The 12,160-nt window shown below is 44.9% G+C and overlaps 1 protein-coding gene and 1 pseudogene across 1 annotated transcript; one reads left to right on the top strand and one right to left on the bottom strand.

Annotated features, from left to right (window-relative positions):
- LOC140212830 (uncharacterized) overlaps nt 1-7,158 on the top strand; it is a 45,343-nt pseudogene extending 38,185 nt beyond the window's left edge.
- Nucleotides 7,159-7,343: 185 nt separating this feature from the next.
- LOC140212960 (uncharacterized) lies at nt 7,344-11,270 on the bottom strand. The gene is made up of 2 exons (XM_072284077.1): nt 8,301-11,270; nt 7,344-7,652 (listed from the first exon to the last, which is right to left on the bottom strand). Exons 1-2 carry the CDS (start codon nt 11,268-11,270, stop codon nt 7,344-7,346), a joined length of 3,279 nt encoding a protein of 1,092 aa, XP_072140178.1.
- Between the last annotated feature and the right edge of the window lie 890 nt (nt 11,271-12,160).

The following is a 12,160-nucleotide window of genomic DNA, read 5'->3' as shown; positions in this document are numbered from 1 at the left end:
AGGCTGAATATTTATGCACATGGCAGGCGGCGAGTACTAAATCTATATATTTAAGTATGGGTTTTAGACCACGTTACAATTCGCGTGTTCGAAAAGTAATGAAAAACAAAACAAAACTTGGCCATAAGTGCGGAGCCTCAAAACGTGCTTCGATTTTCCCTAAATGAAAAGGATTCTTCTCCTTCAAGTGTCTACGAAGCCACTGGCTGTAGTTTCTTCAATCCCAGGAAAATTCATAATAGACAGTCTCATGTTTTGAATGTTGCAAAATGTATTTTGACGGAAAGTGCGTGAAAAGAGAGACGCACAAAACAGGCACTTGTCCATCTTCCTTACTTTTGGCTTAGGTCTGTTTTGCCCGATATGTCTAAATAGTCCTTCTTACAGTGAAAACGTTGCAACACATCAGGAAAAAGACAGGCGAAAGGAAGGCCGTCACTCGCCACTCACTTTATGCCTTGAAAATAATGAAATATATAGCCACGCCACGTTCCTCTGTACTGACTCATATCGAGTAATATCATATTGTTGAATCAATTTTTCTAACGCTGCTGTGTGACTACTGCAGAACAAACACATTCATTGTCGGACGTAACATACTACACCGCCTGGCCACGTAATAAGGGTGTAATCAATCAATCAATCAATAAAGGGAAAGTCAGACATCCACACGTTCGTAGCAATTGCTACAAAGGAAACCCATACGGGTTCCTCGAAAGAAAAGCCTCATAGTTGAAGAAAAATTCGTCCTGGTCCGGGACTCGAACCCGGGACCACCGCCTTTCCGGGGCAGCCGCTCTACCATCTGAGCTAACCAGGCGGCTAGCAGATGGCAGGGCGAAGTCAATTCGTACAGCTTTATTATTGACACAGTAAATATATACATACATAGTATGACAGGTACTTATGGAAGGAGGTCCCAGGATCAAATATAGATAGAGGCCTCCGATACAACGCCTTGACAAGAACTATAAAAATACATTGCAGTATTTAGGCCACGTCCGAAGCTATACATAATTTGTTTATATTATTTGCGAAAAAGTAAAGAAACTGGCGAGGAGAATGAAGAAAGAAGAGTGGACAAGGCAGCAACATAATATGCAATAACAAGTTACATTGAAAGAAAAAAATGGTGAAATGGTAAATCATTGTGACCACTTGTTTGAAATTTTACAAAGCATATTTAAGGAGATTTTTACAGGGAGATATCTTTTGGTTGGAACAATTTTTTTAAAGATTGCCTATGGCAGGCGGCACAATTCTAACCCTTGATCTAAATTACTCGTAAGGTTGTCATTGCTTCTACAAGTTTTCAAAATTTTCAATCATATAATTAACGTAATTGCGCTATTTATTTTTTTAATTACTAACTTTACGCCACATATTTCAATCTAGGAATTATACCTGCGGAGTTCGCACGGCGTCTCCACTTGGAACGGATCGTCTGGACCACACCAGCTCTGAAATATTAGTTTTAAAAGTCTTTGCCAAAATACGTTAGTGCTCCAGTTAATTCTGTGCTTCAATAAAAAAACACAGCGATTTTCTAAAAAAAATTTACTGGAACGCCAATGCATTTTGTTGGACAATTTATAATATATATCTCAGAGCTGGTGCTGTCCAGGAAATACATTCTAAGTGGATACGCCGTGCAAATTCCGCGGCTATAATTCGTACATTGAAATATGAGACGTAAAGTGAATAATTGAAAAGTTAATTAGGTGGAGTACATTTATTAATATGTCGAACAATTGATTTCAAGTAGCACGTATGGCCGCCTTATTGAGTAATATAAATGAAAGGTTAGATTGATGCCATCTGCCATAACAATTGCTAATCATTTGGTGCAGCTGAAAAAGAAAAACGCCCTCTAATTTTTTTGTCCAGTAGCGCTGTGCAACTATTTCCTTTCAATTGAATTCAATTCAGCTTTATTCAACATCTGTGAGATGTTTGGAGCACGGACAAAAAGCCTCAAAAGGCTTGACTGGGTCCATGCACCATAGCATGGCATGCAGTGGCATCAATTCCATACAGAAAGCACAGGAGAAAATCAACTTGCAGGAAATACAAAAACTACCGAAAATACAAAAACAATGCAAACAACAGGCAAATATGTGCATAAAGAAAATCCATGAATATAAAGAAACATCGTGGGAAATTCACTGGATGAGAAACGAGGAAAAAAAGTACAGAAAATACAAGTAGTGTTGCAACAAAAAATAGAACAATGGAGAGAGATACATAGTAGCTGATTGAAAGAGATCAATTCTATATCCGTGCCATTTTTGCCAACTCATTTAACAAGGTCGGCAATGTGTACTTTAACATTTGCTTTCCGTAGGTCGTGCGGCATCTATCAACTTTCCATGTTTCGGGATAGTATGTGTTGTATTCAGGGGAATTCTTTGGAAACTTCGCCAGTGATTTCAGAAGGTAATTTTTCTTGTTTGTTTCCAGGTTATGTTGTCGAAGTAGTCTGGAATTGTGTAGAGATTGTACGATTACAAGCTTAGCCTTGTTAAACATGCCGTTTGTGACTTAGGTAAGGAGCCTTAAAAACAACGCGTATTGCACGCTTCTGGTGTGAAAAAGTTTCTTTATATTTTCTTTAGTTCTTGTTCCGCAAACTAGCGCACCATAGTTTAGCCTACAAGAAAATAGAGCATTGTACAAAATATTGTTAATAGAAAGAAGGAACGTAAGGCAATGTCGACGCATGAGGCCGCATGATTACTTTGGACAGTTTTTTCGTTAGGTAATTGTTGTGAGCATCCCAGGACAGATTATTGGAGAAAATTACGCCAAGGGTTTAAAACTTTCTACAACTTCTATTTCGAAATCGTTTAGCAGTAGTCGCAAAATTTCGCAGAATTTGTTTCGTCGATGAAACAGAACTGCTTCGGTTTTACTAATGTTTAGCTTGAATTCATTATTTGTAGGCCACATGTGAATGCGATGAAGTGTTTCACTTGTGCGAAAAGATAGGCATGCGACATCCTAGCCGGTAAAAATGGGCTAGTATCGTCAGCGTATAATATAACTTGGCGATATGATCAATATGAACAATATCATTAGTGTAAAGAACAAAGAGAAAATGACCCATAATGCTTCCCTGTGGAACACCTGAAATAACTGGTTTGGCTAAAGAAGAGTGACCATTCATCATGACAAACTGTGACCGATTCTGTAGGTATGATGAAATGAGTGGCATAGCTTTTCCTCGAATGCCATAGTGCTCCAATGTTTTCACAAGTATGTTGTGATTAATATGACCGAATGCTTTTGTGAAATCTAGAAAGATACCAAAGACCAAGCTCTGACTTTCAAACATTTCACGCATGATTTCTTTTTGCATGAGCAACGCCAGCTTTGTAGATTTATCCTTCCTGAAGCCGTACTACGAGCCAGTTAGCACGTTGTACCGATCAGTAAACGAAATTAAACGCGTGAAAATAATTTTTTCAGGACATTTTGAAAAGAATGGTAGATAGAGATTGGACGGTAGTTTGTAATATCATTGCTAACACCTTGTTTGTAGATTGCTGTGATTTTTGCACATTGCATTTTACGAGGAAATACCGCACATGAAAGACAATTATTAATAATACGCGTTAAGCAATGTGCCATCAAGTATATAACGAATTTTACAGCTTTTATCTGCAGATCCAGCATATCTGTGGCGGTGCTGTTTTTTAAACTGGTGTACGTTCTAATAACCTCCCATTCAGATACTGGACGCAGAAACATTGTGTGGTCGCCGCGCGACTGCATGTAAGACAGGCTGTCATCTCCAGATGATGATGGGAGATTAGAAAGAAAGGAATTATTGAATGCGTTTGTTAGTTCTGCTCCAGAAAGTTCCACGTTATCATTCAGTATATTTGTGATAGGTTCAGTATTTTTGTCAAATATCGTGTTTTGTTTGCGCCACATGTCCCCATTGTCGCCAGAGCGTCGGCTCGAAATTAAGTGGTTATAATGGTACCTGTTTTTAGCAGCACGAAGTTCTTTAGTGACATGATTTCTAAGTTTTTTTTTTAAATACTAAGCGTATGAGGACATCTAGTTTGAATGAATGTTTTGAATAGCAGCTCTCGTTTTCTTATTAGATGCAAAATATCAGTAGTTAACCATGGCTTACGAGCGTTCTTTGGTCAGGTAAATGTTTTTTGTCTAAACCATCAATTGTAGATAGATCTAATTTTTTCTAAGAACTTGTCGTAGGCGATTCACATTCACTCAAAACATCCTCCCAGCTTACCTGGGCAATATATTCACGAAAAGTGGTTAATGCGACAGGGTTAGTTGATCTGTAAGAAAAGTGTGCTACTGGCGTAGAGTGGTCAATACATTTAGCAGATTCATATACAGAAGTAAATATTGGAAGATGGTCGATGAGGCATTACTTTAAAATGCCAGAGTCCACACGGTGCAAATCAACATTTGTAATGATGAGATCAAGAAGAGTTTCTGTTGTTGTTGTGAGCCTCATTGGTGAAGTTATTACATTTTAGCAATTGTGTATATCTAATAGAGACTCAAAGGCAGCTTTATCATGGTTATCTGCAAGTAAATTAATACGAAAATCGCCGCCTAAAATTATTTGATATTTATAATAGTTACCAAATTCCAGAAGTGAATCTAAAAAGGTAAATATGAGGAAACGTCACCGCGAGGCAGACAATAGCAGACACAGAATAAAATTTCCGTGATTTGAGAACAAGTGTTTCATAATGAGGCATGCAATTTCCACGAGAAAACTGGAATGTCGGTATATTGGGTGTACCATGGTATATTTATGTAATGTGTCTGATGCGAAAGTCAAAATCAAGTATGCTCTCTGGACACACACATAGGAGCAAGTGCCATTGAAAAGTTAGAAATATGTTTAAAAAAAGCTGATTAGATTTGTGAGAAGTGGCTGCTTTCTGTTTTGCCTCTCAAGAGATATATTGATGTGATAAAAAATAGTGATACAATGAAATTGCATATTTGCTTAGTCACATGATATATACTTGCAATGAGCGTGGTGCCTGCGTTCACTATAAAAACCAACAGCTCATGCTTCGTTGGCTGCTTACATATATTCAACAGCTTTCATAGCTTACATTTACTAGCATGTGAATGCAAAGGGGCAAATACAAACCACTGTCATTTTGAATTTTAAACGCTGACATGAAGCAGACAGATTGTCGTGCCGTCCCTTTTATCTATTTTTACACTAATTTTAGAAGTATGGCTTCCTTTCAGGTTCCAGAAAGGGGAAGCATTGGGGTAAGAGAATCTCGTGTTTAAGAAGCCATTATCTTTTATGTGCATGCTCATGAAACCAGTTCATTAGAACTGCTCGTGCCTCTTAATCTGAAAGCAAGGAGCAATTAAGGCCTTTAACTGTACAATGTCGCGCACACCTTACGTCTTAGAAGCCAGAGAGTCATTTGCTGCTAAAAATTATTTTAAAGTAAGATTGCGGTTGCGCCTTTTGCGAAATAGTGATACGATAGCTTCTGGCAGGTATTTGATATTTCGATTAGGGTGACTCAATCTACTTACCAACCAAGTATGCTAGTGGAGGTAGAGATGCGTTCAATGAAAAGAACTGAGAGCATCTGAGTAGAACACTTGTTCATCAATTGGTGGATGTGGACATATAGTATTAAGCAAAAGCCCCTTAGTTTCACGGCTTCTGTAGACATATTTTTTAAGACAAAATAAGATTAAAGCATTTTGCACATAGTAATTTTTTGGACTTGAGATTGACTGCACAAGTGAGGTGATGTATTAATCTTCCCAGACACATATGTACTTGTTTTGACACGAAGATTCTGTGAAGGGCGATAATTTTTCTTACTTTAGCGCATCTTAACCACATCAGTAGAAAAAAAAAAAGCTTTGGTTTCAGGTAATTGGTTCATTGTGCATGTATATGTATAGTCGCGTGCAAAATCCCCGTGCATGGAAGGGATATGTGAAACAGGATAGTGCCTTTCTGAATTTATTATTCGTTTTTTGGTTTGTCTTTTTCGTGCACTGCTCTGCCTGTACTTATGCTTACGTCGCCTTTGATGCATGACATTCATCACATCTGATTTTTGGTTCACATCGGAACCCATGCTATACTTTAGTTAGATTGCATTTTCAACGAGTCACAATAACTGATCATGTAATTATGCAAGCTGCTCCTCAGAAGTATAGCATTCTTACCATAATGGCAATGAAAAGCCACCATATACGACAAGAAACTTGATGCGCGCGATTTTGATGCCAATGCTCTTTGAAATTTTATACTCATTTGCTACACAGTAGATAATATTCCAAATTTATAGTTATTTATTTGTGAGTGTGGTGATTAGGACTGTTCGGCACTTTCGCTAGTGCGCAGTGATACGGAAGAAAGACAGAGAGTCATTCATGTGCGTTTATAAAACTCAGAGCAACCTATAAAATATGAATATATACAGAGAGTTGATGACAGCGTAACTGCAGTCAGTGTGTCCACGGGCTGAAACAGTCCCGCGTTGCGAAGCTCACAGTTCGGTCGTCAGCGCACCGTGCGGCCACCCGTGCTGGAGCTGGCCGTGACGACCACGCACTCAGGCCCCGTTCAGCACGGTTCTCGGGCGCGGCACGCTCGGAAGCCGCCGCGGCAGCAGCCAGGGGACGCCTTGTTCCACACGTCCTCGATGTCCGGCTCGGACGCCGCTCGCGACCGATGTGCTACAGTCGCACTTCCAGCACGACCTCGGTGCCCAGCTCGTGCGCCGCTCGCAATCCACGTGCGGCGACCGCACGTGAGGACCTCGTCTAGCACAGCAGCATCTGTGCCAAACTGAAACGCTGCTCGGCACAGCTCAGGTGCGACTGCTCAGGGATCGGCGGCCCTCGGGTCCGCCAGCGTCTCGAGCACTGGCAGCAGGGGCCCTGGGACGTCCACGCTCGGCTCCGCGGTCCTCCGCACCTTTCCACGGACGTCTCGCCTGGCAGGAGCCCTCGCCTCGTTCCGCCCAGGAGCTCGGAGCTGCTGCCCGCCTGGTTCGAACACCGCGAGCACGCCCTCGTGCCGCCGTGCTCGTGCACCCGTTGTCTTCCTCGTGGTTCACGGAGCTTGGTGGCCGCTCCGATCTTCTAGGGGCGACTCGCGGCACTTACATATGACATTTCACCCCCCACTTTAAGAAGTTGTTTCATGAAAACAACTTTCCAAAGCACGTACATGGTCAAAGTTCACAGTCTGTAAGGCGCAATGTGTTCACATGCAAAAGTCTTTCCACACGCGCAGTAGTAGTTCCTGAAGTGTTTACAAACGCAATAAATGCAGTAGGCACACTTCACGATGTAATTCACACTCGGTTCATGTAGTCAGCACTTACATTTTCACTACCCTTTATATATTCCACCGTGAAGTCGTACTCCATTAGTATTAGACTCCAGCGGAGTATCCGGCTGTTCGTGTGCTTGGCCGAGCTAATGTAGGCGAGCGGCTGGTGGTCGCTCTGAAGTACAAACTGCTTGCCGAAGAGATAGACGTGGAATTTCTGAATAGCCCACACGAGAGCAAGGCCCTCTCGCTCCACGGTAGAGTAGCGTGTCTCCCGCGGAAGGAGCTTCCTGCTTGCGTAGGCGACAGGATGAAGAACGCCTTCATGACACTGCATGAGTACAGCTCCCACACTGGTAGACGATGCGTCTGTGCGGAGAATAAATTTATTCTCTAGGTCAGGAGACTTTAAGATGGGATTGGTGGACAACAATCGTCGATGTTCGTCAAAAGCGACCTGGTGACGTTGTTCCCATATTGCCTTGTTCGGCGCGCGTTTTCGAGTGAGCTCTGTCAAAGGATGAGACACATTGGAATAGTTGGGTACGAAGTCACGGTAGTAACCGGTAAGGCCAAGAAAGGAACGGACTTCTTTCTTTGTTTGCGGCCTTTTTGCAGTTCTTATCTTTTCAAGTGTCTCCAGTTGCGGTCGCAAGACCCCATGTCCCACGATGTGGCCCAAGAACTTCGCCGAAGTTGAACCAACTTCACTTTTGGATGGCTTGATTGTGAGGTGGCCACGCCACACATGCCGGAAGAAACATTCTAGTGTCGTTACGTGCGTCTCCCACGTGTCTGTGGCTATAAGCACATCATCGAAGTAATGATATACATGAGAAATACCAGCCACAACCTTTCGCATGAGCCTAGTGAACACTGCAGGCGCTGGTTTAATACCAAAGGGCATGAAGCGGAATTGGTAAAGGCCTCACATTGACTGAAAAGCTGTCATATGTTTCGAGTCCGAATGCATTGGTACCTGCCAGTACCCTTTGGTAAAATCAAACTTGGAGAAATAGCGAGCCTTCCCTAAGTTTGCGAACATCATGTCGACTCGTGGAATAGGCTCATTGTCCATGACGACTACTTTGTTTAGCTGCCGGAAATCGATGCAGAGGCGCATACTGCCGTCTTTCTTTTTAACCACGACAACAGGCGAGTGGTAGGGTGAGTCCGATGGTTCAATAATCCCCTGCGCCAGCATCTGCTGCACTTCTTCCTCTACTGCCTGTTGCACAGCAAATGGTATCGGGTATTGGCGCACGTTCACCGGCTCTGTAGCTGTTGTCGTGAGCTTGCACGCAACCAAGTTCGTCTTGCCCGGAACGTCCGAAAAGATGTCTTGGTAGTTCGACAGAATTTGTTCGACCCGCGTCTTCTGGTTAATATCCAAGGTGTCAGCGACTTTGACGTCACGGTAGGTCTCGCGCTGGTGAAGTGAGAGGAATGGTAGTTCCGGGTCCTCTTCTAGTTGTTCCTTCTGCAACGTGACAGCCGCGCGTCCCGCGGTGTCCGTCGAAAGTGGTCTCTCCTCATATTTTTTCAGGAGATTGATGTGGAACAGACTGGTGCGGTTGCCAAGATCAACTACATAGTCGATTTCACTACGTTTTTCCACTACAGTGAATGGGCCTTTCCAGGTTAGTATTAGTTTGTTGTTATCGGAAGGTAAGAGTAACAACACCTTGTCTCCGGCGCAGAGCTGACGTGACTTCGCTTTGCGATCGCAATATTTCTTTTGTGTCAGCTTAGCTTTCCGCAGCTCCTCGTGAGCGATTCTGCACGTTTCCTGTAACCGTTCGCTAAGCTCCATAACGTAACCATATGTGGTCTTTGTTTCTTCATCAAGAGTTGTTTGTGTCCATAATTCCTTTAGTATGGCCATTGGCCCTCTAATGTATCGACCATAGAGCAGGTCGAACGGAGAAAAGCCGAGACTAGACTGAGGCACCTCTCTGTAAGCAAATAATAATGGCGCCAAGTACCTGTCCCAATTCTTTGGGCTTTCCTGGCACATGCGTCGTATCATTTGCTTTACCGTGCCATTAAAACGCTCAACAAGGCCGTTCGCCATAGGGTGGTATGGGGTTGTCGGCAGATGTCGGAAGGGCAGTAGTCTGCTTAGTTCTCGCATTACACTTGAAGTGAAGGATCGGCCTCTGTCGCTCACGATGTCTCGTGGTATTCCCACACGCGAGAACATCTCCACCAAGGCTTCTGCTACCCTCTCTGTTTCAATGCTTGGTAATGCAACGGCGTCAGGATAGCGTGTTGCGCAGTCCACCATTGTTAGGATATAGCGGTTTCCTTTTGCCGACGTCGGTGAGAGTGGCCCGATTATATCAATTGCCACACGTTGGAACGGCGTGTCAATCACCGGCATGTTCCCTAGGGGGACACGTCCGACTAGGTGTTTCGGAACAGTGCGCTGACAGATGTCACAAGAGCGCACATATCGTGTTACCTCAGCCTGCACACCTGGCCAATAGAATTCTTCCAGTATCCTGTCAGTGGTGCGTTTAATACCTTGGTGGCCTGCCAAAACTCCTTCGTGCGCCATCTTAAGGACGAACTGGCGGAGGCTTTGGGGAACAATCAGTTGGTCGACTTCCTTCCTCGTCAGCGATCTGTAGTGTCGGTAAAGTATTCCCTTGATACAAACATACTCGACTTTTGCTGATCGCTTCGTCGTTGACTTCCCTATCGACGAAAAACACCCCTCCAAGGTAGGGTCTGCTCTCTGCAACTCTTCCAGAACTTGTGGATCCACTTCTAGTGCGTTCGATGCAGCAACGGGTAGCTTCGTTTCCTTGGGTCCCCTTGTTGACGCTGCCCTCAAGGTAGCTTTATCTTGGGACACGCTTTGGTACTGAACAGGCTCCTCTGCTGCTGACTTCTTGTGCAGTTTGGACACATCAGCCGAGTCATGTGGCGTGTTGAAACCAATAGGGTCGACCACCCCGTCGATGTTCCCAAGTACAACATCATAGAGTGGCTTTTCCATGCAGAGTGCCAGTGTCGTTCCTCGAAAGAAAGGGGAGTCTACGTAGACTTTTGCCTCTGAAAGCTGCTTACATGAACCATCCAAAAGGTAAACGGTGCGCATGATACCGGTGAAACTCTTTTCCGGTACCAGCGAACGTCTGACAACCACAGTATTGCATCCGGAATCTCTCAGCACCGTCACAGTATGGTCATCGAGATATCCGGTTGCCGTCGGCGTCTCTTGCGCCTGAAGACCAAGGCAGATGTCTTCTCCATATGTTTTTACAGGGGGCCTTGTTTTATCCTCATATTTAGAGGTAGGAGCCGGACTTGCTTCGTTCCGGTTGGCAGGCATCCGGTCACAGCTAGTAATGGCACCAGACGCCTCCGTGTTGCTGCCGTTTCTGTTCGGGCATTCGTCAGCGTTATATCCATGTTTCGTGCTTTTCCAGCAAGACGAGGACTTCGGTCCTTTTGACCGCGTCCAACAATCTGCAGCACGGTGTCCTTGCTTTCTACACAGAAAGCACTCAACCTTTCCCTTCCTGGCCTCTGTTTCGGAATTCTTGCTTTGCAGGGCTGCTTTACTAATCCCTCTCTCTTTTCCTCTGGCGATGTTTGTCAGGTTTTGCGCCTCCAAATAATGGTCAGCCGCTACGGCTAGCTTGTCGAGGCCGCGGCATCCTCGCTCTTTCAGGAAGATGGCGAGCCTCTCATCGCAACGTAGCAAAAACTGTTCCGAAACAATCTTATCTCTTAATGCGTCATATGTTTTCTCTGTTTTTGCCATCTGCTGCCAATGATCGAAGTACCCAAGCAGTCGACCAGCAAATTGCCGCCCTGTCTCGGAATTCTCAGGCTTAGTTTCCCGAAACTTTTGACGGTATCCTTCTTCCGTATACCGGAACCTTTGCAATAAAGTTTGCTTCAGCTTTGGATAGTCTGTGACATCCTCCGCAGCCATGCGTCCGATCACGCTCAAGGCTTCGCCTGACAAACACAAGCTTAATGATAGCGCCCACCTGTCGCTCGGCCATCCTTGGCTCGTGGCTACCCGCTCGAAGCGCTGTATGTACGCGTCGAGTTCGTCGCGGCTCTCGTTGTAGGGAGGAATAAGCTTGTGGGGACTTCTAAATGCTCCACCGCTGCTTTCCCCGCGGTCGCTTCCGGTTCCGACCGTTCCAGACGCGTGCTCTGCAAGACGACATCTAGTCTCTAGCAAAGTTCGTTCCGCCGTCAGTCGAGCGATCTCCTGTTCATGGGCTACTCGCGCTGTTTCCCTGTCCTCAGCTTGTTTATCGCGTTCTCTGTTAAGCTGCTCATCAATCCACTCTCTTAGTTCTTTACCAGACAAGCCAAGCTCCTTGCCTATCGGAATAAATTTCTCCCAGTCCATTTCCGACCACTGCACACAAGCGAAGTGCGGCTCTTAAGGATGGAAGTAGAGCTTAGTCCTGTCGCGGACGCCAGAAATTGTGGTGATTAGGACTGTTCGGCACTTTCGCTAGTGCGCAGTGATACGGAAGAAAGACAGAGAGTCATTTATGTGCGTTTATAAAACTCAGAGCAACCTATAAAATATGAATATGTACAGAGAGTTGATGACAGCGTAACTGCAGTCAGTGTGTCCACGGGCTGAAACAGTCCCGCGTTGCGAAGCTCACAGTTCGGTCGTCAGCGCACCGTGCGGCCACCCGTGCTGGAGCTGGCCGTGACGACCACGCACTCAGGCCCCGTTCAGCACGGTTCTCGGGCGCGGCACGCTCGGAAGCCGCCGCGGCAGCAGCCAGGGGACGCCTTGTTCCACACGTCCTCGATGTCCGGCTCGGACGCCGCTCGCGACCGATGTGCTAC

The sequence above is a fragment of the Dermacentor andersoni genome, chromosome 8, assembly GCF_023375885.2.
Source record: "Dermacentor andersoni chromosome 8, qqDerAnde1_hic_scaffold, whole genome shotgun sequence".
Classification (NCBI taxonomy): Eukaryota; Metazoa; Arthropoda; class Arachnida; order Ixodida; family Ixodidae; genus Dermacentor; species Dermacentor andersoni.
This window is presented reverse-complemented; position numbering and strand designations above follow the sequence as displayed.